Source organism: Nerophis ophidion, linkage group LG14, assembly GCF_033978795.1.
Source record: "Nerophis ophidion isolate RoL-2023_Sa linkage group LG14, RoL_Noph_v1.0, whole genome shotgun sequence".
Taxonomy (NCBI): domain Eukaryota; kingdom Metazoa; phylum Chordata; class Actinopteri; order Syngnathiformes; family Syngnathidae; genus Nerophis; species Nerophis ophidion.
In genome coordinates, this window is record NC_084624.1 from 4,282,989 (window position 1) to 4,309,312 (window position 26,324).

The following is a 26,324-nucleotide window of genomic DNA, read 5'->3' on the forward strand; positions in this document are numbered from 1 at the left end:
ACCCTGACCAGGGGCTTCACGGTGGCAGAGGGGTTAGTGCGTCTGCCTCACAATACGAAGGTCCTGCAGTCCTGGGTTCAAATCCAGGCTCGGGATCTTTCTGTGTGGAGTTTGCATGTTCTCTCCGTGAATGTGTGGGTTCCCTCCGGGTACTCCGGCTTCCTCCCACCTCCAAAGACATGCACCTGGGGATAGGCCCCGCCCACCTCCAAAGACATGCACCTGGGGATAGGCCCCTCCCACCTCCAAAGACATGCACCTGGGGATAGGCCCCGCCCACCTCCAAAGACATGCACCTGGGGATAGGTTGATTGGCAACACTAAATGGTCCCTAGTGTGTGAATGTTTTCTGTCCATCTGTGTTGGCCCTGCGATGAGGTGGAGACTTGTCCAGGGTGTACCCCGCCTTCCGCCCGATTGTAGCTGAGATAGGCGCCAGCGCCCCCCGCGACCCCAAAAGGGAATAAGCGGTAGAAAATGGATGGATGGATGGACCCTGACCATACTTACCAACCTTGAGACCTCCGATTTTGTCCAAGTAGAAAGATGGAGTTGGGAAGCTTTAGCCTTTAGCCACACAAACACACGGTGATTCCTTCTTTGAAATTCCCGGAGGCGAAGCTTTACTGTGGATCAGAGCGGTCAAGCGAACATGGATCCCGACCAAATGTCAACCAGCAGTTTTCGGTGAGAAAATAGTGGTAAAAAGTCGCCACTTACCGGATATCAGCTGAGCTTGTGTCGCCCATAAAGCTGCCGTCGACTTCCCTGAGACACTGGAGTTAAGACACCCGTGGAGACACCCCTCCGACTATCAATCAATCAATGTCAATCAATGTTTATTTATATAGCCCCAAATCACAAATGTCTCAAAGGACTGCACAAATCATTACGACTACAACATCCTCGGAAGAACCCACACCCAGTGGGCAGGGAGAATTCACATCCAGTGGGACGCCAGTGACAATGCTGACTATGAGAAACCTTGGAGAGGACCTCAGATGTGGGCAACCCCCCCCCCTCTAGGGGACCGAAAGCAATGGATGTCGAGCGGGTCTAACATGATACTGTGAAAGTTCAATCCATAGTGGCTCCAACACAGCCGCGAGAGTTCAGTTCAAGCGGATCCAAGACAGCAGCGAGAGTCCCGTCCACAGGAAACCATCCCAAGCGGAGGCGGATCAGCAGCGTAAAGATGTCCCCAACCGATACACTATCAGGTACAGTTAAACTCACTAAAACACTAGCAACACAATAGACAGATACGGGATTTCCCGGAATTATTCTAGTAAATGTCTAAAAACATCGGAGTCTGTCCCAATGCAATCGCCTTTTTTTTTTTCTACTTGATTTTTTTTTTTTTTTCTAGTCCTTCGTTATCAATATCCTCAAACACAAATCTTTCATCCTCGCTCAAATTAATGGGGAAATTGTCGTTTTCTCGGTCCGAATAGCTCTTTTTGTTGGAGGCTCCCATTAAAAACAATGTGAATATGTGAGGAGCCCTCACACGAGTGACATCATCGTCTGCTACTTCCGGTACAGGCAAGGCTTTTTTATTAGCGACCAAAAGTTGCGAACTTTATCGTGGATGTTCTCTACTAAATCCTTTCAGCAAAAATATGGCAATATCGCGCGATGATGAAGTATGACACATAGAATGGACCTGCTATCCCCGTTTAAATAAGAACATCTCATTTCAGTAGGCCTTTAATTGTGATCTTATCATTGCGCTGCAACACTGTTTTTTTATAGTGTGGTTCAAAAACAGAAAGAAAAAAAAACCCAGGGAAGTAAATAGGACATTTATTTGTGAAATAAACAAATAAGTTAGGGTCATATTCACAGAATTGTGCAACAGCGCAATGCGTTCTGGACAAAGACAAAGGTCACAGTTCATAATTAAAGGTTAGCATGCTATGTTCACCTTTGATAGAGACAAAAATGAGCATATAAACAAAGCAGATGCATCGAGATGATAACGGGAGCAAGTCAACACTTCTAGGAATGTTTTTTTTCCAGGATGTTTAGTTAGTTCTTCCATCGCTGACTGAATGATGGATTGCATGATGGCGTATTTATTTATTGATTATTACTACTCGGTGGCCGAGCGGTTAGAGTGTCCGCTCTGAGATCGGTAGGTTGTTAAGTCGTACCAAAGACTATGAAAATGGGAGCCATTACCTCCCTGCTTTGCACTCAGCATCAAGGGGTTGGAATTGGGGGTTAAATCACCAAAAATGATTCCCAGGCGCGGCCACCGCTGTTGCCCACTGCTCCCCTCACCTCCCAGGGGGTGAACAAGGGGATGGGTCAAATGCAGATGAGAAATTCCACCACACCTAGTGTGTGTGTGACAATCATTGGTACTGTAACTTAAGGTGTTTCTGCTGCCAACATCCATCTGTGGCTGTTGTTGTATGTCTGTGTAAGATGTTAGCAATTGTTACCAAGGGGATGAGGAGGGAGGCTAGCTGAGGAGCTCCGGCTGCAGACATAACTTCTGCAGGACGTCCTCCGGCATGCACAGCACAGGATTTACCGCTTTAATCTGCTCGTCTCCGAGTAGGGAGAGGCCGGCGATTCCGAAGAGAGTGTGGAAAGGATCCACCTGAAGGAAAAGAAGAAAATAACACACAGGTTACTGGTGAGATGTAGCATGTGGAAGGTGGAAAGCAGGAGAAGAGCTCACCATGTCTCCCGGACGGTCGGCGAAACCTCCCGTCTCCTCGTCCTGGCAGGCCAGGATGAAGCTGCGCAACTTGTCCTTGTCGATCCAGTGAATCTTGCCGATGATTCTTAAGGAAGCGAGGACCCACCAGGAGTAACAAACGTCTGGGAGCTGAAGCAGAGAGACGTCAAAACAGAAAAAAATACTGTTGACCATCCCCATAACGGAGCTGAAAATAACAAAAGCAATTCATGAAGTACACCTGCACATTGGACTCAGGTCCAATACAAGAACTGTATCATACTGCATCACTTAAAATGATGGCAAATTTGCTCTTTATATGCAGTAAACATTAGATTTATCCAAGCCCATCAGCGAATTGGAAACGATAATGCTTTAAACCAGGACTGTTCGAACTTTTTCCAATGGGCCACACACCTAAAAATCAAAGCGTGCGGGGGCCATTTTATCCATCCATCCATTTCCTACGGCTTGTCCTTTAAGGAGGCGCGGGTGGTGCTGAAGCCTATTTCAGCTGCATTTCGGCGGAAGGCGGTGTACACCCTGGACAAGTCGCCACCTCATCGCAGGGCCAACACGGATACAGACAACATTCACACTCACAGACTAGGGCCAATTTAGTGTTGCCAATCAACCTATCCCCATAGTTTTTTTAATTATTGAAATTCAAAACTTACATTTAAAACCCAAAAAGTATATACATATACATATATATATACATATACATACATACATACATACATATATATATATATATATATATATATATATATATATATATATATATATATATATATATATATATATATATATATATATATATATATATATATATATATATATATATAGGGCTCCCCCCAAAAAAGGTCAGTCATTTTGTCAAAAAAAAAAAAGTAATGTATTAAATATTTCTTTTTTACTTAATGCTTGAATCTCGAGATCAACTTCAGGTCTATCTGTTAATATAAAGTGTTTTTGTTATATATTTTATGCCCTTTTTGTCAAACCCCAGTTTTTTATGGTAAACTGAATATTTTTATATCATGTCAGAAATACCATTTCTCAAATCTACGTGTTACAACTTCAACATTTCTCGATTGATTTGAAAAAATGCCAATACCAACCATTTCTAGTCATTCAGAACATCGTTTTTTTTTTATTAAATCAACATAAAAATACACAAGATACACTTTCCATTAGTGCATAAACCCCCCAAAGAAAACCCCTCCCTCCCCCCCCATTCACACTCATTCACACCAACTCACACAAAAAAAGGGTTCTTTCTTTCTGCTACCAAAATTCTGGTTCCCACAACATATATAACACAGTCTGCAAGGGACACAGTCCCTGAAACACACATGATTGTGTGTGTCGCTGGTCCACTAACACTATCATTAATTACTATTTTTAATATAATTGTTTTATATGATTTTACTTTCTTTTTTATGCAAGAAAATTTCATTTTTTTCTTTTTTTTTTAATCTCATTTTATTTTATTCAAAAAAAAAATAAATTAAAAAAAAAAACCTTATCTTCATCAGACCAGGTTGTTACATCCAAGTTTTTTACCATTTGCAAAAACAAAGTCCCACTTTTCCCGGGAATATTTGATGTGAAGTAATTTGAGCACTTTTTTAAAAGATGTTTGCCTATTATTCCCAATCATTATAAGAGACAAGAACACACGTCTTTTTTTTTTTCTTTAAGACTTTTTAAGATGATAAAAACGCTTGGAAGATGCAGCTAATGGGAGTCACTGAATACAAAATACTTGTGTGTGTTTTAATCAAGGTAGACTTGGTAACAAACAATACAACTATTTTTAGACAAATGAGGATTCATAACCTTATATTTTTGAAACTGAATTAATTGAAGATAAACTGCTGCTTATAGAAGCCAGTATGAAGGAAGAGTGCGACTTTGGAGCAGACAGAAGCCCAGAGAGTGAGGTGAAAGTGAATCAAAGCTGCAAAACTCAGTGGCTTTGTGGTTAGAGTGTCCGCCCTGAGATCGGGAGTCATACCGAAGACTATAAAAATGGGAGCCATTACCTCCCTGCTTGGCGCTCAGCATCAATGGTTGGAATTGGGGGTTAAATCACCAAAATGATTCCCGGGCGTGGCCACCGCTGCTGCTGCTCACTGCTCCCCTCACCTCTAAAGGGTGAACAAGGGGATGGGTCAAATGCAGATGTTAATTTTACCACGCCTTTTGTGTGTGTGACAATCAATGTTACTTTTGTTTTTTTTATGTGGAACTTGAAGCAAAGCTATTTTCGACAAACCTCTAAAGGCTTAGTGGCCACATGGGTGGACAGCACCTTTTAGCTCCTATGTCCAAAATCGTGTACACTACTGAATTGGGGTCTTATGGCCACTTATGTGGACACTGATACTGCCATCAGGTGGTGTCAGATGAGTATAACATACAGTGGAATTTGGAAAAGAAAAGTGTAAAAATAAAAAATTAGCATGTCACTAAACATGAAGTACACGTTTGTGTACTTATGGACTAAGTACATCGTATCAAAAGATGATTCTTAGTTTTTATTCTAATTAGGGTCCAATAAGCCCAAATAGCAAAGAGAAATTAAAAAAAGCATGTAAACAAACAGCTTGGGGCTTAAGAGGTTAATCGAGTGATTACCCATAATTAACCAGAAAAAACGTGCCCAGTCTGTTGGACCAAACAGTCCATCAAGTGAGTTACACTTTATATTGATCATGATACATGCAGCACGTCATGTGTGGTATTACAACAACAGTACATACGCTGTCTGGATAGCTGTGTACAAACAAAACATGAAATGTGGGCTAATACTTTACAGACACTGTAATGTGATTGTTCCTGTTTTTCAGTCAGTACAGATTGGTGACTTATCGCATTGTGTTGCGCATTACAAACTCAAACGCGATTTGGTAGAGCTTATCCCTTATCCCTTGCAATATTTAGCTTCTACGGCTAACACCGATGTGTTAGTATGTTGAAAAACGAGTTCCTCAGTGTGTGCACTTACAATTACAATGTCGCCAAAGTTTGGTTATTATAGAGGTTACGGAACGTAAATGAAGTATTGTTGTCGGTTTTTGAATGCATTTTTAAAAGGGATCTAGTGGTAGAATGGATTGCTGTCATTAGCTAAATTGTAAGCCACCGAGAATGAGCCTATTTTATGTTAGAAAGCGTAACTAAAATGTTTGCCTTCTTGTCTCTCATGATGATACTGAACAATAGGCAAAATTCACAAAAAACTGCAGTTCCCCTAGGTCAGGGGTGTCAAACTAATTTTCATTGAGGGCCAAATCACAGTAATGGCTGCTTTCAGAGGACCGCTTTTTTTTATATTAATTTGTGTTATGCATGCGGGTAATAACCTGTGATTAATCAAGATTAATCAAAATGCATTTGATTGTCTATCTGTGTTGGCCCTGCCAGATGAGGTGGCGACTTGTCCAGGGTGTACCCTGCCTACCGCCCAAATGCAGCTGAGATAGGATGGATGGCATTTGATTTAAATAAATAAATTAAAAAAAATGATGTATAACTTGCTTTAAAATCTTAAATAAAGGTGACAAGCAGATATTTAAATATTTGTTTTTATCTCAAAAAAATAGTTTTGCAATACAGAATATAATAATACAATTGGCATGATCAGATAATATTAAAGTTTGAAATATGCATACTTTTTCCCGTCAAAATTGAAAAAATGAATGCATTTAGTAAAAAAAAAGTAAATAAAAATAAGCATTTTATTGAAACCCATTTTTTTACAGGCTTTTGTGAGCGACATAGAATGATGTGGCGGGCCAGAACTGGTCCCCAGGCCTTGAGATTGACACCTGTGCCCTGGGTCATTAATTCATAACAACATTGATTGATGGGACTAACATGTCAGGAAACGGCACTGGAGAGATGACTGTCATTACATCTTTAATAAATGCAGAAATTAATGTTGACATTTTGGACACTTTCCTTATTCCATCAATCAAAAGGATGTTTGGGGATGATGAGATCATTTTTCAAGAAAATAGTCTTGTAATGGTGCAAAAATTGTAAAAACTTCCCTTGATAAAAGATATATAAAGTCAATGTCATGGCCTGCAAATAGTCCGGATCTCTATCCAATTAAATTAATCTGTGATGGAAATGAAATAAAGTGGTCCATGACAAGACTCCAATCTGTACAGCTGATCTGACAACAACAATCAGAGAAAGTTGGAGCAAGATTGATGAAGGAAACAGTTTGTCACTAGTTAAGTCTCTGCCGCTGATACTGCAAGCAGTTATAAAAGCCAGAGGTGGTGCAAAAAAGTACTAATGCTGTGTTAGTGGTTTTTGTTTTCATGATACATGATTCACTCTGTTTAATCCATAAATGAAGCTGTTACTGACTACCACAATTTATTTTTTTGATTTACTTTAGTGTTTCTTAAAGCCATGAAGTTGCCATTTGAAATTACAATAGTTTTGTGTCATGTCTGTCTTGTACTTTTTTTTTTAATACAAATTTAAACAACTGAATGAACATTCTCCAAGTCTGGTGATTCCATCATTTTTTCCAGGAATTATATGTGTTTTATCCTGTTTATTAGCCTGTTTTCATTTCAAAATCACATTTGTGTTATGTAGATGAAGGCTCCATCCGTGTCACTGTTGTTATTTTTTAGAATGAGATCAGCTTTTGGCAGTTGATACTGAAATTGGAATTCAGTGCAAAAAGACGTTGAAGCACTGTGATCCTACATACTGGACACTTTGAAACACCTTTTAATAACAGTTAATATAAAAGTAGATGGGTTTATTTTATTTTATTTTTATCATGGTATTGTATAAATCTAGAGAATTGTGGAAATTCACAGGCATCTGTAACAACGACTGAAATTGTGTTAGTGTAATAATCCTACTTAAAACACAATCCAAGCGGTTCAGATTTTTTTTTAAAAACCGCAGTAATAGTAAATTCAAGCCAAACTCCATCATTCTCATTTTCCTATTTTAGATACACCTCTTGTACTGGATCTCATTCAATTGTGTACCTAATTAAGTGGTTATAAGTTCATGCAGCCTGCCAATGACAGAAAATCCATGCAAAGGATAAGAACAGCTGTAGTCCATAAATGAGGTGTGTGTAAAAGTTAGTGAAGTATTTATTATCTAACCTTCTCGGGGCGCCCATTGAGGCCTCCAGAGGGCAGCTGCCTCTCACAGAGCCACCAACCCAACAGGTCTGCATTGAGCTGGTGCAGCTGCCCCGTCAGAGACAAGAAGCCCGTACAGCAGTATATCTGGTAAAAAAACAGCAAAAGACAGTTGGATTATTAATGGGGAACTGAAAATGTTTTCCCTATAATTCACAATCCTTATGTGGCACAAGAACACATACAGTATGTTTTTCTTTTTTATGGATTCTAACTAGTAAATAAAAGTTAGCAACAGTCGGCAAACAATGAAGCCAATGGGAGTTGCTCAATTGTGCCTAAACAGCCCTCTAAAAAACCTCCATCAAGGTTTTATATACACAATGTAAGTCATTTCACAAATTAATCATCAGAGTATATACATTGAATTATTTATATTACCGGTATTTACAATTCGGTGGGTGGGATGTGGAAGGGGTTGCGGCAGGGGGGTTAGGATGGGTTGCTATCAGCATACTTCAGTCATCAACAGTTATATCATCTGAGAAATGGACATTGAAACAATGTAGGTATGACTTCGTAAGATGTGTACAGTGAGCAGTGAACATAGTCAGCTCAGAAAGCATAAGAACAACTATATACATTTGATTATTTACATTTGATTATTATTTACAATCCGGGGAGGGGTTTAGGTTAGAGTCGTAGTTGCCTGGAGGTGTTCTTTTAGAGCGGTTTTGAAGGAGGATAGAGATGCACTTTCTTTTCCACCTGTTGGGAGTGCATTCCACATTGATGTGGCATAGAAGGAGAATGAGTTAAGACCTTTGTTAGATTGGAATCTGGGTTTAACGTGGTTTATAGAGCTTCCCAGGCTGTTGTGGTTATGGTGGTCATTTACGTTCTGGAAGTAGTTTGACATGTACTTCGGTATCAAGGAGGTGTAGCGAATTTTATAGACTAGGCTCAGTGCAAGTTCTTTTAGTCTGTCCTCCACCCTGAGCCAGCCCACTTTGGAGAAGTGGGTAGGAGTGAGGTGTGATCTGGGGTGCAAGTCGAGAAGTAACCTGACTAGCTTGTTCTGGGATGTTTGGAGTCTAGATTTCAGGGTTTTGGAGGTGCAAGCGTAGTCGAAAAAGGGTTGAATGAGAGTTCCTGCTAGAATCTTCAAGGTGCTTTTGTTGACCAGAGAGGAGATTCTATATAGAAATCTTTTTCGTTGGGGTGACCTTTTTGATTACCTTGGTTACCATTTTATCGCTGATACTCAACCTTGGCAACCCTCACGATTTTCTCGGGAGACTCCCAAAGTTCAGTGCTCCTCCCGAAAATCTCCCGGGGCAACCATTCTTCCGAATTTCTCCCTATTTCCACCCGAACTACAATATTGGGGGCGTGCCTTGAAGGCACTGCCTTTAGCATTCTCTACAGCCTGTCGTCACGTCCGCTTTTCCGCCATACAAATAACGTGCCAACCCAGTCACATAATACATGTGGCTTTAACACACACAAGTGAATGCAATGCATACTTGATCAACAGCCATAAGGGTCACACTGAGGGTGGCCATATAAACAACTTTAACACTTTTACAAATATGCGCCACACTGTGAACCCACACCAAACAAGAATGACAAACACATTTCGGGAGAACATCCGCACCGTAACACAACATAAACTCAACAGAAGAAATACCCAGAACGCCTTGCAGCACTAACTCTTCCGGGACGCTACAATATACACCCCCGCTACCACCAAAACCCGCTCCCCCAATTTTTATTTAAATTTTATTTGACATGCCATTGATATTTTTTTAATAATTATTATAAAGTGAAACTCGATTTTGCATGTGACTATAAAGTTATATAAGCCTTGCTTGTTTAATATTCAATGAAAAACTTGTTTGGGTCCCTATTAAAAGGTTAATCTGTTCCACTTTGGCCCGCGGCTTTGTTCAGTTTTAAATTTTGGCCCACTCTGTATTTGAGTTTGACACCCCTGCGTTAGAGTGTCCGCCCTGAGAACGGTAGGTCGTGAGTTCAAATCCCAGCCGAGTAATACCAAAGACTATAAAAATGGGACCCGTTACCTCCCTGCTTAGCACTCAGCATTAAGGGTTGGAATTGGGGGTTAAATCACCATAAATGATTCCTGGGCGTGGCACCGCTGCTGCCCACTGCTCCCCTCACCTCCCAGTGGGTGATCAAGGGTGATGGGTCAAATGCAGAGAATAATTTCGCCACACCTAGTATGTGTGTGTGACAATCATTGGTACTTTAACATTTTAACTTCATCTCCGGGTCTAATTAGAATGGCAAAGTTTACCAGCTTTTCGGTTTATGGCCACAACCATTTACTATCCGAGTAAAATGGATGATTTATAATCTAGAATTAACTTTCACTATAGGGAAAAGCGATAGAAAATGGATGGATGGAATCTCTAAGGCGATGCAAGAGCTCACTCGCTCAGTATGTCAACATAGCAGCACAACCTTGTTAGCTCTCTGTGATTACATCACACCTAAAAATAGTTTGCGTGTGTTAGCGATTATAATAACAATATCGCTAATAATTGGTTAAGATTGTGAATGTGAATTATATTTATATAGCGCTTTTCTCAAATGACTCAAAGCGCTATACATAGTGACACCCAATATCTAAGTTACATTTATACCAGTGTGGGTGGCACTGGGAGCAGGTGGGTAAAGTGTCTTGCCCAAGGACACAACGGCAGTAACTAGGATGGCACAAGTGGGAATCGAACCTGCAACTCTCAAGTTGCTGGCACGGCCACTCTACCAACCGAGCTATTTACATTCAGGTCACGAATGTAAATGGAGTACTGTTTTTTGTTTTTTTTACTTGTTTTAGAGTGTTTTATTGTTGGAATAGTGTACTACCGTTGACTGCATTGTTAGCCACCTGGTATGTGATGTATATTACCACTTAAAAGCATAAAAAAGAAAAACATATGTGTTCGAGTCTGGCGTAGGGATTATGAATGATAAGAACAATTCCCCCAAAAAATGCAGTTCCACTTTACATAGACGAGCGAGGGAGGCTCACCTGGCCTGCGTGAGACTCGGAACCCGGCCTGCAGCCGAAACCTCCATCAAAGTTCATACAAGACAGTACAAACTCCACCGCCTTGTCAAGGTTGATGGCGTCCATCTTGCACTTTTGGGAGTAAAAAAGTGAGTGGACATGAAGAATTATATGAATGAATATTAAAAAGGGAAATACAAACCAGTAATGCCAGCGTGGCCACTGCACAGAAGGAAAACCGTGTGTCTATTTCCCCTGTGGAGGCAGAAAAAAAAGGACGAGTGATTAACAAATCGTTTAAAAACCCACCAGTTTTTGTACTGAATCAGCACTCACGGGTTGTCGTCACCAATAACTTAGTCAGTGACTTGGCCTTGCTATGCTAGCCAATTAAGAGAATAAATATGCAATTAATTATGCCCCTGTTAGTCTGTGTTTTTATAAATGTATTAGCCCCATACAAATAGCAACCAATATGTTTCTTGCCAGGGTTTAATCACTCGCTGTGTCATAGTTCGGCGAGTTCTGCCGCAGGAGTTGTATCAGAAACCGAGTGAACTAACTACAAAGTGAATGACTGGTCCCGCTGAATCATCCTTCATTGACGATCGATCATGAACGATGATTTACTGACACTCGCTCACTGGTTATTGGGGGCGGGACGATCAACATCGGCGAGTCAGGAATGAATCATTTAAATCTAAATTTGCGTCTTTGTGTGCCTGTTTAGTTATATATATATTTTTTTTTTAATATTGCACTGGTAAATCTTATTGTAATGTATCAATATTGTTCGGTTTGTGGCATTTAGTTTTTTATCTTGTCTAAAGAATGTATTATAAGTTGTATGTGTCCACAATATGTGTATATGTAACAAGCAAGTGGATTATAGAAGTCTTTACTGCAGTGTCCGGTAACACAATGCACATTTAATGGTGGTGAACCCACTTTTGTTACCTTTAATTCACAGGACTATCTCTCAAAAAGGTTTTAACAGTTGTGACCATTTCTTTCGGTATGTACCACCTTTTAACCAGCAACAGGCGCTGTTGCACCACTTACACCAGGGGTCGGGAACCTTTTTGGCTAAGGGAGCCAAGAAGCCAAATATTTTAAAATGTATTTCCCTAAGAGCCATATAATATTTTTTTTAACACTGAACACCACTGAACACCACTAAACACAACTATAAACACGTGAATTTTTAAGTAAGACCAACATTTCCAGAATATAATAGGTCTCTTATTCTTTATAATAAGATTGTTATTCTGAAGCTAACTGTGGAGGGAGCGTGGCCTGCAGGCCTGCAGCAAAGCAGGATGTTGTCGAATTCAGCGACAGGTGCGTAGATGGCCCACCTGGGCCTTGTTATGTAATCACCTGTCGCTCTGTTATAAGCAGCAGCCAGGAGGAGAGACAGGGTTGGGGCTGGAGCCAGAGCGCGAGTGAGGACGAAAGAGAAAAAGACAATTGCTGGAAAGCAACTGAGAGAAAAATAAAATAAAACCATATTGTAACCCTAAAACAGGCTCTTGGTGGTCCGAAGAACCCCCAGGAGGGCAAGCCCCACACTAACCAATAATAAATAGATTACTTCTTACCATTAATGCATGTTTTTGAACATAAAAAAGCATGAGACTGTTTTATATTTTGAACGTCATTTTTAACACTGTGATTACAAGTGGAATTATTCATTACTTATCGTGTTAAGCAAGGTCAGCTCAGATTTATCCGAGAGCCAGATGCAGTCTTCAGAAGAGCCACATCTGGTTCTAGAGCCATAGGTTCCCTACCCCTGACTTACACCATCACATAATAGGCAAGATTTGTATTATCACGCAATGGCAATATAGTGAAGTGAATTGAATTATATTTATATAGCGCTTTTCTCTAGTGACTCAAAGCACGTTTACATAGTGAAACCCAATATCTAAGTTACATTTAAACCTGTGTGGGTGGCACTGGGAGCAGGTGGGTAAAGTGTCTTGCCCAAGGACACAACGGCAGTGACTATGATGGTGGAAGCGGGGATGGAACCTCAAACCCTCAAGTTGCTGGCACTGCCCCTCTAAATATATTTAATTGTCTTAAGACAAAATAAATAATTATAAATTATCATACTTACAAATAAGCCAATTAAATCAAACTATTTAAAAAAATATATCAATTAAACTATCAATATTATTACTATTTTTTTTTCATTTAAGTAAGTTTGTAGTAGATTCAACTACCGTAATACTGCCAAAATATTTACAAATATAAATAGTACTAGTAAAAAAAAATAGTGAATGCAATATAACAAAAACATTGAATAATGTATCTGATGTATATTATCATTAATTAAAAATCAAATTCGAATCAACAAAAAAGAACTACTAAATTCCTACTTGCACCCCTTAATACACAAATAATAAAAAATACTAAATAATACTAATTATTAATGAAATATGACAAACCCCATTAATTATAAATGGTACTTAAATAAATAAGTACCATTTATAATTAATGGGGCTTGTCATATTTGAGTAATAATTAGTATTTCTTATTATTATTTGTATATCTCATTCCATCCATTCATTTTCTACCGCTTGTCCCTTTTGAGGTCACGGGGGGTGCTGGAGTCTATCTCAGCTGCATTCGGACGGAAGGCGCGGTACACCCTGGACAAGTCACCGCAGGGCCACCACAGATAGACAACATTCACATACTAAGGTCAATTTAGTGGGCAATCAAATTGTATTAATATAATTAGTAGTTAGTAGCATTAGGAGCCCACAGGTTGGTAAAAACTACAATGCCGTCAACTATTGAGACTGTGAATGAAAGTGAAAAAAGGCTGCAGTTTATCAAGACGAAGTGAACTTATCTTTGAATGTTTTCACAATCGTTGATTCAATTCTGTTACCTCTAAAGTTGTGCAGCGTTAACTTTTGCAGGTGTTATTAAATGGGATTACTTGTTAGGTATGTGCGAAAGGTCATGCGTGCGTCCTGTGACAGATGATGGCGAGACTTGTGCAGTCGCCAATCGTGTGTAACGTTCTACACATGCGCTCCATGCAAGATCAACTGAGTGGGGAGCATGCCTTAGCGTTAAGTCAATTGATTCACTTTGGTTAGTGACTCAATGGTACCCGGGTCTGTAAAAGAAGGTAGCACATTTACCATCACTAATAAGTAAAGTTAAAATAAAGTTAACGTACCAATGACTGTCACACACACACACACACACTCTAGGTGTGGTGAAATTTGTCCTCTGCATTTGACCCACCCCCTTGTCCACCCCCTGGGAGGTGAGGGGAGCAGCGGGCAGCAGCGGTGGCCGCATCTGGGAATCATTTTTGGTGACTAAAAGCACCATTTAGGGGCTTCACGGTGGCAGAGGGGTTAGTGCGTCTGCCTCACAATACGAAGGTCCTGCAGTCCTGGGTTCAAATCCAGGCTAGGGATCTTTCTGTGTGGAGTTTGCATGTCCTCCCCGTGATTGCGTGGGTTCCCTCCGGGTACTCCAGCTTCCTCCCACTTCCAAAGACATGCACCTGGGGATAGGCCCCTCCCACCTCCAAAGACATGCACCTGGGGATAGGCCCCTCCCACCTCCAAAGACATGCACCTGGGGATAGGCCCCTCCCATCTCCAAAGACATGCACCTGGGGATAGGCCCTTCCCACCTCCAAAGACATGCACCTAGGGATAGGCCCCTCCCACCTCCAAAGACATGCACCTGGGGATAGGCCCCTCCCACCTCCAAAGACATGCACCTGGGGATAGGCCCCTCCCACCTCCAAAGACATGCACCTGGGGATAGGCCCCTCCCACCTCCAAAGACATGCACCTGGGGATAGGCCCCTCCCATCTCCAAAGACATGCACCTGGGGATAGGCCCTTCCCACCTCCAAAGACATGCACCTAGGGATAGGCCCCTCCCACCTCCAAAGACATGCACCTGGGGATAGGCCCCTCCCACCTCCAAAGACATGCACCTGGGGATAGGCTCCTCCCACCTCCAAAGACATGCACCTGGGGATAGGCCCCTCCCACTTCCAAATACATGCACCTGGGGATAGGTTGATTGGCAACACTAAATGGTCCCTAGTGTGTGAATGTGAGTGTGAATGTTGTCTGTCTATCTGTGTTGGCCCTGCGATGAAGTAGCGACTTGTCCTGGGTGTACCCCGCCTTCCGCCGGATTGTAGCTGAGATAGGCGCCAACGCCCCCCGCAACCCCGAAAGGGAATAAGCGGTAGAAAATGGATGGATGGAAAAGCACCATTTACACCCACGACTAGAGATGCCTGATAACGGCTTTTTTGCCGATATCCGATATTGTCCAACTCTTAATTACCGATTCCGATATCAACCGATACCGATATATACAGTCGTGGAATTAACACATTATTGTGCCTAATTTTGGGGCGGTTTAGCTCGGTTGGTAGGGTGGCCGTGCCAGCAACTTGAGGGTTGCAGGTTCAATTCCCGCTTCTGCCATCCTAGTCACTGCCGTTGTGTCCTTGGGCAAGACACTTTACCCACCTGCTCCCAGTGCCACCCACACTGGTTTGAATGTAACTTAGATATTGGGTGTCACTATGTAAAGCGCTTTGAGTCACTAGAGAAAAAACGCTATATAAATATAATTCAATTCAATTCAATTCAATAATTTTGTTGTGATGTCCCGCTGGATGCATTAAACAATGTAACAAGGTTTTCCAAAATAAATCAACTCAAGTTATGGAAAAAATGCCAACACGGCACTGCCATATTTATTATTGAAGTCACAAATTGCTTTTTTTTTTAACATGCTTCAAAACATCAGTTTGGAATTTAGGACATGCTCTCCCTGAGAGAGCATGAGGAGGTTGAGGTAGGCGGGGTTGGGGGGAGGGGTCAGGGGTAGCAGGGGCTGTATATTGTAGCGTCACAGAAGAGTTAGTGCTGCAAGGGGTTCTGAGTATTTGTTCTGTTGCGTTTATGTTGTGTTACGGTGCAGATGTTCTCCCGAAATGTGTTTGTCATTCTTGTTTGGTGTGGGTTCACAGTGTGGCGCATATTTTTAAATAAATAAATAAATGGGTTGTACTTGTATAGCGCTTTTCTACCTTCAAGGTACTCAAAGCGCTTTGACACTACTTCCACATTTACCCATTCACACACTCATTCACACACTGATGGAGGGAGCTGCCATGCAAGGCGCTAACCAGCACCCATCAGGAGCAAGGGTGAAGTGTCTTGCTCAAGGACACAACGGACGTGACGAGGTTGGTACTAGGTGGGGATTGAACCAGGGACCCTCGGGTTGCGCACGGCTACTCTCCCACTGCGCCACGCCGTCCTGTTATAGTTGTTTATATGGCCACCTTCAGTGTGACCTCTATGGCTGTTGACCAAGTATGCGTTGCATTCCCTTATGTGTGTGAAAGGCCGTATATATTATGTGACTGGGCCGGCACGCAAAAGCAGTGCCTTTAAGGTTTATTGGCGCTCTGTACTACACCCTACGTGCGTGTACACAGCGACATTTTAAAAAGTCATAACTTTTACTTTTTGATACCGATAATTGTGAAACCGATACCAATAATTTCCGATTTTACATTTTAAAACATTTATCGGCAGTCCGATATTATCGGACATCCCTACCCACGATAGCGAAAAAAGTCACGTCTGCACCACAATTCTTAATCACGTTAATTCTTCGTACCCCATTTATCCCCCGCGAAGGAGCCGTCGTCTTGCTGCAGGCCTTTGACGTACTCCACCACTTTGTCCACGTCCAGCGCGTCCACGCTGTCGTACAAGCACAGAATCTGCTCCGGACATTTAAACAAAGATAAAAAAAGACGGTGAAACGTCTCTGTGTGCATGTAAGTGTCCAAGCCTCACCTGCACGGCGCTGAGCGTGTAGAGCAGGTGGGGGTCATGGCCCACGCTGGCGCTGACGCCGCCACACTCGTGCTGACAGGATTTGATGAAGTCCACAATCTCCTGGCGGTTCATGCGGGGCAGCTGATCCATCAGGTCCATCACCGTCAGACCCCAGTAGATTCCGCTCATGCGCAAATACTCGGACAGCGTGTACTCCTGGACACACATGTACAGTGTCTGTTTATTATGCGGTTTTTGCAGAGCGCACACATCCAAATACTGAGCTGAGAAAGTTAAGTTAAAAGTAGCAATGATTGTCACACACACACTAGGTGTGGCGAAATTATTCTCTGCATATGACCCATCACCCTTGATCACCCTCTGAAGGGTGAGGGGAGCAGAGAGCAGCAGCGTTGGCCGCGCCTGGGAATCATTTTTGGTGATTTAACCTAGGGCTGGGCGATATATCAATATGCTCAATATAGCGCGGGTTTGTCTCTGTGCGATATACAAAATGGCTTCAAGCGGAAGATGTCGAACAAGTATGCGGCAAAAGCGTTGCTACAAAAAGTAGCACCTACTGCTAATTTGTAGCATCATTTGAAAAGTCACCCGCTAGAGAGTGAAGAGTGCTTGAAACTCCGCATGTCAACATCTCCATTTGGTGCCATACCCACCAAATTCCAAAGCATACTTGCCAACCTTGAGACCTACGAATTCGGGAGCTTGTGACGTTCTTCCTGCAGCAGCTGTCAAAGAGGCAGCTGCGACTTTCTTGGCTCCTCCATGGCTTCACTCAGAGACACTGGCGGTCACCCCACCCCACTGACTTTCAGGTATGACTTTATAATCTCACTAAAACACTAGTAACACAATAAGCAGATAAGGGATTTTCCATATTTATCCTAGTAAATGTGTCTAATAACATCTGAATCGCTCACATTGCCCTCGCCTTTTTTTTTTCTTCTAGTCCTTCACTCTCACTATCCTCATCCACGAGTCTTTCATCCTCGCTCAAATTAATGGGGAAGTTGTTGCTTTCTCGGTCCGAATCGCTCTAGCTGATGGTGGCTATGATTGTAAACAATGTTCAGATGTGAGGAGCTCTACAACCCGTGACGTCACGCGCACATCGTCTGCTACTTCCGGTACAGGCAAGGCTTTTTTATTAGTGACCAAGAGTTGCGAACTTTATCGTCGATGTTCTCTACTAAATCCTTTCAGCAAAAATATGGCAATATCGCAAAGTGATCAAGTATGACACATAGAATGGACCTGCTATCCACGCTTAAATAAGAAAATCTCATTGCAGTCGGCCTTTAATAACTGTTTAATAAATAGAGTTTTGCTAAATTGACTTAGTTGTGATTTCCCTCTCTGCATGAAAATTTAAAAGTAGCATATATTAATGCAGTATGAAGAAGAATGTTTTAATGTAGACACTAGAGATGCGCGGTTTGCGGTCTCATCCGCGGAGTCCGCGGATAAACCGCGGGTCGGGCGGGTGACATGACGAAAAAATTGATTTTAATTAGATTCGGGCGGGTGGCGGTTGAATCATCCGGAAATATTTGATATACATGGTTCTGGAATCAGTATCCTTTGTCAATAGGAGACGCTAATATTCTCTAGAATGACTACCGGCAGTCACCCAGATAAGTATTAGGGCGTGTTATGAAGTCATTAACTTTGTCGCCTTCTACAGCATGTACGACCTGCTTGTCAGTCCAGCAACATGTTGTGTGTGGCTTCTGCAGCAACACGCACACGACTTTGATTGATTGATTGATTGATACTTTTATTAGTAGATTGCACAGTTCAGTACATATTCCGTACAATTGACCACTAAATGGTAACACCCCAATAAGTTTTTCAACTTGTTTAAGTCGGGGTCCACTTTAATCAATTCATGGTATGTGTCACCCAGTATGCAAGGCATACTGGGTGACACAGAGTACACTAATGGTTTTGATATAAACAATTTTAACACTCTTAGTAATATGCGCCACGCTGTGAAGCCACACCAAACAAGATTGACAAACACATTTCGGGAGGACATCCTCCCAGTAACACAACATAAACACAACACAACAAATACCCAGAATCCTTTGTATCCATGACAATTCCTGACTATTTTATACACCCCACTAGCGTTGCTTATTAGTGATTCCCAAAGCCCAAATAAACTCTGCGGGCTATAGAGCGTTTTCATTTCGGGCTCCAGTACTCTGGAATGCCCTCCCGGTAACAGTTCGAGATGCCACCTCAGTAGAAGCATTTAAGTCTCACCTTAAAACTCATTTGTATACTCTAGCCTTTAAATAGACTCCCTTTTTAGACCAGTTGATCTGCCGTTTCTTTTCTTTTTCTCCTATGTCCCACTCTCCCTTGTGGAGCGGGTCCGGTCCGATCCGGTGGCCATGTACTGCTCGCCTGTGTATCGGCTGGGAACATCTCTGCGCTGCTGATCCGCCTCCGCTTGGGATGTTTTCCTGCTGGCTCCGCTGTGAACGGGACTCTCGCTGCTGTGTCGGATCCGCTTTGGACTGGACTCTCGCGACTGTGTTGGATCCATTATGGATTGAACTTTCACAGTATCATGTTAGACCCGCTCGACATCCATTGCTTTCCTCCTCTCCAAGGTTCTCATAGTCATCATTGTCACCGACGTCCCACTGGGTGTGAGTTTTCCTTGCCCTTATGTGGGCCTACCGAGGATGCCGTAGTGGTTTGTGCAGCCCTTTGAGACACTAGTGATTTAGGGCTATATAAGTAAACATTGATTGATTGATTGATTCTGATAAAATGTTGGTTCGGGTGGACGGCGGGTTGATGACGACTTTGGTGACGCGGTTGCGAATTATATAATTGCCTATCCGCGCATCTCTAGTAGACATAGAATCATCATCCTGCTGTGATTATATGTGTAACAAACAGTTCAGGATGTCCCTCCAGTGTTACCGTAAGAGGTCTATATAAAGGTGGGTTGTTGAAGAAGGTGAGGTATATGGAAAGAGGTGAAAAGAAGGGAACAATAAAGAAGTGGTGGAGACCGGACCTGCTCTCATGACTCCCTTTTGTTATTTTATTTTATCAGTACCCAAATTATGCGAACCCAGGACACTCGGCTACATTGGTGGCAGCGGTGGGATTATTTTAACTGCTGTGTTGAAAAAAAAAAAAAGAAGAAGAAAGTTTTACACGGGACACGTGAGTTTCGAGTTAGCTGCTAAGCTTCCCGGCCATTTTGCGGACACGTGGTGTGGTGACCACGACTCTTTTTAAGCCCGGGGGCGCTGTTTGACGGACACTCACACGGCATGAATGTCGAAAGTGGACTTTTTGTTTAACTGCTCCTTTCACCGACGGAGGGAGCCGACCGCGACTGCAACCAGGAGCTGGTGAGGATTTTCGGAGACTGGGGGCAGCTTTTAAACAAAGACAATTAATGGACCGCTTCGGGGCCAACCTGTCGGCGAGTGTGCGTGCTCCGAGGGAGAGCGTGGAGGTGTTTGCTGCGGGCGTGGCCCGGCTGGTTGCGGAGCCGTTCCCGCGGTCTTGCTGCTGGCCCTTCGCGCCGAGAGACAGCCGACGGTGGCGTGAGAAGTACAGAGCGTGTCGGACCCGTTGGTGCCCTTAACGTCCCCGTGGGCGGGTCCCAGGTTTGTCGGCCCACCCGGAGGGTGGTCATGGACGTTCTGGATGTGGCCCGGAGGTTCCCATGGGGGCCCCAGGGTGTTACCCCTTCAATTAGACTCTGTATGTTGCTTGAAAAAAAAAAATAAAAAATAACGCGTACCACTGCCTATAACCCCAAGTCTGATGGCATGATGGAGCGTCATAAACGAACTATCTCACAAATGGACTATCATGCAGGGGGTCACTGGGGCGACCTTCTTCGCACAATCGGACTATCTCGCTGGGGGTGACTGGGGTGACCTCCTGCGCACCATCGGACCATCTCGCAGGGGGTGACTGTGGTGACCTCCTGCGCACCATCGGACCATCTCGCAGGGGGTGACTGTGGTAACCTCCTGCGCACAATCGGACTATCTCGCAGGGGGTGACTGGGGTGACCTCCTGCGCACCATCGGACTATCTCGCAGGGGGTGACTGGGGTGACCTCCTGCGCACCATCTCGCAGGGGGTGACTGTGGTAACCTCCTGCGCACCATCTCGCAGGGGGTGAGTGGGGTGACCTCCTGCGCACCATCGGACCATCTCGCAGGGGGTGACCTCCTGCGCACCATCGGACCATCTCGCAGATGGTGACTGTGGTAACCTCCTGCGCACAATCGGACTATCTCGCAGGGGGTGACCTCCTGCCCACCATCTCGCAGGGGGTGACAGTGGTAACCTCCTGCGCACCATCGGACCATCTCGCAGGGGGTGACTGGGGTGACCTCCTGCGCACCATCGGACCATCTCGCAGGGGGTGACTGTGGTAACCTCCTGCGCACAATCGGACTATCTCGCAGGGGGTGACTGGGGTGACCTCCTGCGCACCATCGGACCATCTCGCAGGGGGTGACTGGGGTGACCTCCTGCGCACCATCGGACCATCTCGCAGGGGGTGACTGTGGTAACCTCCTGCGCACAATCGGACTATCTCGCAGGGGGTGACTGGGGTGACCTCCTGCGCACCATCGGACTATCTCGCAGGGGGTGACTGGGGTGACCTCCTGCGCACCATCTCGCAGGGGGTGACTGTGGTAACCTCCTGCGCACAATCGGACTATCTCGCAGGGGGTAACCTCCTGTGCACCATCTCGCAGGGGGTGACTGTGGTAACCTCCTGCGCACCATCGGACCATCTCGCAGGGGGTGACTGTGGTAACCTCCTGCGCACAATCGGACTATCTCGCAGGGGGTGACTGGGGTGACCTCCTGCGCACCATCGGACTATCTCGCAGGGGGGTGACTGGGGTGACCTCCTGCGCACCATCTCGCAGGGGGTGACTGTGGTAACCTCCTGCGCACAATCGGACTATCTCGCAGGGGGTGACCTCCTGCGCACCATCTCGCAGGGGGTAACTGGGGTAACCTCCTGCGCACCATCGGACCATCTCGCTGGGGGCGACCTCCTCCACATAATTGAACTATCTTACAAATGGGGCGATTGGAGTGACTTCCTTCGCATCTGGGAGTTTTTGCATGTTTTGAGGGGCCAGTGTGTTAGCCTATGCAATACAGTGTGAAAAAAAATATTGTTGATTTATGTGTGCATTAAGAATGTGAATTTTTTCTTTTCTCTGTTCTATTTCCCCTTGTTTGTTACCTATTTTGTTTGTGATGAAACGGGGACGTTTCTACTTGAGGGGGGGACGTATGAAACAAACAGTTCAGGATGTCCCTCCAGTGTTGCCGTAAGAGGTCCATATAAAGGTGGGTTGTTGAAGAAGGTGAGATATATGGAAAGAGGTGAAAAGAAGGGAACAATAAAGAAGTGGTGGAGACCGGACCTGCTCTCATGACCCTCTTTTATTATTTTATTTTATCAGTACCCAAATTATGCGAACCCAGGACACTAGGCTACATATGAATCAAGTGTTCATTTAAGGCTAAGGCAAAATATGGAGATAATAATAATAAAAAGGCCTGATTGAACCCCTGATAAAGAAGTATAACAGCAACATTGACTCACATAGTCGTCCTTCTTGCAGCCATAGGCGGCTATGTAGTCAGCATGTTTGTCCAGCAGGAGCGTCTTGGGGGCGTCAGGGCTGATGAAGACGTCTTTCACTTGAGTACCCTGACGTCCAACACACAGCCAACGTTTAGAAACACGTTTAAAACAAATTACCGCGCCGTGTTAGCTTCATTTCTCAAATGTTTTATTGCTCATTTGTCAACGAGAAGAACAGCTCATGCTAGCATGCTAAAAATACAGCTAGTCGACAGCTACATGCTAACCGCGTTATTCTGTCATGGACTAAATGTTGTAAAGACAGACATGTACACGTAACGTAGCGCTGCGTTGACATAATAATTACAAACAATAACTTTATCGACATTAAATGTTTACCATTTTGAAAACTGTCGCGTGATCATACTTTCGTGGCCCACTTCTTCTTTGATTGTAAATAGCCGCCAAGCGCCTGTAAAAGAGCTTTATTGCCACCTGCAGTTCGGAGGATGAAGTGCAACCTTCAGTGTATTCCACTAAATTAGACTTTTATTAGTAGATTGCACAGTACAGTACATATTCCGTACAATTGACCACTAAATGGTAACATCCCAATAAGATTTTTCAACTTCTTTAAGTTGGGGTCCATGTTAATCAATTCACGCTAGACTATTACAAGAATAAATGATTTTATAAAAAGTACAAACCCCGTTTCCATATGAGTTGGGAAATTGTCCATCCATTTTCTACCGCTTATTCCCTTTCGGAGTCGCGGGGGCGCTGGCGCCTATCTCAGCTACAATCGGGCGGAAGGCGGGGTACACCCTGGACAAGTCGCCACCTCATCGCAGGGCCAACACAGATAGACAGACAACATTCACACTCACATTCACACACTAGGGACCATTTAGTGTTGCCAATCCATCCCCAGGACCTCCATATTGGGAGGCAGACGCACTAACCCCTCTCCCACTGTGAAGCCGTTGGAAAATTGTGTAAGATGTAAATATAAACGGAATACAATGATTTGCAAATCATTTTCAACCCATCAAAGACAAGATATTGGATGTTCAATATCATAAACTTTATTTATTTTTGCAAATAATAATCAACTTAGAATTTCATGGCTGCAACACGTGCCAAAGTAGTTGGGAAAGGGCATGTTCACCACTGTGTTACATCACCTTTTCTTTTAACAACACTCAAACATTTGGGAACTGAAGAAAATAGTTGTTGAAGCTTTGAATGTGGAATTCTTTCCCATTCTTGTTTTATGTAGAGCTTCAGTCCTTCAACAGTCCGGGGTCTCCGCTGTCGTATTTTACGCTTCATAATGTGGCACACATTTTCCATGGGAGACAGGTCTGGCCAGGAAAGTACTCGCACTCTTTTTTTACGAAGCCACGCTGTTGTAATACTTGTCTTGCTGAAATAAGCAGGGGTGTCCATGAAAACGTTGCTTAGATGACAACATATGTTGCTCCAAATCCTGTATGTACCTTTCAGTATTAATGGTGCCTTCCCAGATGTGTAAGTTACCCATGCCTTGGGCACTAATGCACCCCCATACCATCACACATGCTGGCTTTTCAACTTTGTGCCTATAACAATCCGAATGGTTATTTTCCTCTTTGTTCCGGAGGACACCACGTCCTCTGTTTCCAAATATAATTTGAAATGTGGACTCGTCAGACCACAGAACACTTTTCCACTTTGCATAAGTCCATCTTAGATGATCTCGGGCCCAGCGAAACCAGCGGCGTTTCTGGATATTGTCGATAAATGGGTTTGGCTTTGCATAGTAGAGTTTTAACTTGCACTTACAGATGTAGCGACCAACTGTAGTTACTGACAGTGGTTTTATGAAGTGTTCCTGAGCCCATGTGGTGATATCATTTACACACTGATGTCAGTTTTTGATGCAGTACCGCCTGAGGTGTCAAAAGTCCGTAATATCATCGCTCATAAGCGGTAGAAAATGGATGGATGGATGGATGGATGGACGTGCAGTGATTTCTCCAGATTCTCTGAACTTTTTGATGATTTTACGGACCGTAGATGGTAAAATCTCTAAATTCCTTGCAATAGCTCGTTGAGAAATGTTGTTCTAAAACTGTTCGACAATTTGCTTACAAATTGGTGACCCACACCCCATCCTTGTTTGTGAATTACTTAGCATTTCATGGAAGCTGTTTTTATAGCCAATCATGGCACCCACCTGTTCCCAATTAGCCTGCACACCTGTGGGATGTTCCAAATAAGTGTTTGATGAGCATTCCTCAACTTTATCAGTATTTATTGCCACCTTTCCCAACTTCTTTGTCACGTGTTGCTGTTATCAAATTTTAAAGTTAATGATTATTTGCAGAAAATAAAATGTTTATGAGTTTGAACATCAAATATGTTGTCTTTGTAGCATATTCAACTGAATATGGGTTGAAAAGGATTTGCAAATCATTGTATTCTGTTTATATTTACATCTAACACAATTTCACAACTCATATGGAAACGGGGTTTGTAAACCCAAACTGAACTGAATTGTGTTTAGCTGTAAATTTGCACACTACTGAAGCAGAATGAGTCTAATTCCAAGCAAAGGGCTTTCAAATATCTAATAAAAAATATGAAGAAGCATCTGGAAGGAGATACCACAGCTACTTCACTCTCCAATTAGTACATTAGGGCAACTTCATCATGAGGAGGGCCGCACTTTCAAGAGCCCAAAGCCTTCGGGGCCGGACATCGAAGAGTAAATGTTTTGTCGGATACTGCCTCCACAGTTTATATATTTTTTTAGACTACTTTGCAATTAAGTAAAGAAACTCATACTTTCACACTGCACTGTAAAATTAATTTTTCTGCCCATCCAACTCGTTTCCAGCTTGTGCAGCTAGACAGTTAATCAAACAATGTTTATTTATATAGCCCTAAATCACAAGTGCCTCAAGCTGCACAAACCACGACGACATCCTCGGAAGAGCCCACATAACGGGAAGGAAAAACTCACCCCAGTGGTACGTCGGACCCCCCAGGGGACCGAAAGCAATGGATGTCGAGCGGATCTAAATTGATATTGTGAAAGTCCAATCCATTGTGGATCTAATGTAACCATGAGAATCAAGTCCTAAGTGGATCCAATATAGTTGCGAGCAGCATGAATAAACAGAAGCTCCAGAATTTTTGTTGAGGATTGCTGTTCCTTCTTTTGCATTATTTTCTTTCCCAAGTTTCGTTCATTTAAGTCTGTAGGACTAAAAATATATTAAAAAAAATACATTACAAATGTATCGTCAATTGTGTATTTTATATAGAGTCAATTGTGTATTTTACATAAATAAGTTTAGTGTTTTAACATTGACAAAATAAACTATAAATGTTTACACATATAGAAATAAACATCCACATGAAAAGTTTGATACAATTTATGTGTTTGACTCATGCTACCAAAGATGTAGCATTATCGCCCTGTACTGGTCAAATTTAGCATTGCATGTATTAAATACCAGAGGTACTCAAGCAGAAAAACAATACAAAGGACATCAAAGTCAGCAAATTCAACACAATATAAACGAAATATATTTGTGCACAATATCTACTTACAAAGGTTTGGCCAAGTTTCGTAATGAAGCTTACATGTGTGGAGTTTTACTTTTGTTGCTACTTGTCTGGATCAATGTGTCCGCTACTTATAAAAGGTCCCACAGGAAACAATGACTCTGAGCACTTGCTTGGGTAGAACATTTATACTTTTTTGTCCAGTCATTAAGTCAGATTTTCGTAATTTCCTTAAGATATTTTTCAGGGTTGAATGAGTACTCTTCTACACGGCTGCTTCTTTATGACATGTGCCTCGCTGTTGCCCCCTGTGGGGTAGGGGGAGTACTGCATACATAACATACCCTAGTTTTAATGGTTTAATCAAGCCTATTTGGGTGATGTTCGCCGGACAAAAGAAAAGCTTTGGTGT

At 43.0% G+C, this 26,324-nt stretch overlaps 1 protein-coding gene across 1 annotated transcript; it reads right to left on the minus strand.

The window, feature by feature from the left end:
* Positions 1-1,789: 1,789 nt before the first annotated feature.
* Positions 1,790-22,865, minus strand: rabggtb (Rab geranylgeranyltransferase subunit beta). The gene is made up of 9 exons (XM_061919666.1): positions 22,757-22,865; positions 22,376-22,483; positions 16,750-16,947; positions 16,568-16,673; positions 11,073-11,125; positions 10,892-11,002; positions 7,852-7,977; positions 2,693-2,842; positions 1,790-2,611 (listed from the first exon to the last, which is right to left on the minus strand). The coding sequence occupies exons 1-9, from the start codon at positions 22,757-22,759 to the stop codon at positions 2,471-2,473; spliced, it is 996 nt and encodes a 331-aa protein (XP_061775650.1). The 5' UTR covers positions 22,760-22,865; the 3' UTR covers positions 1,790-2,470.
* Positions 22,866-26,324: the final 3,459 nt, after the last annotated feature.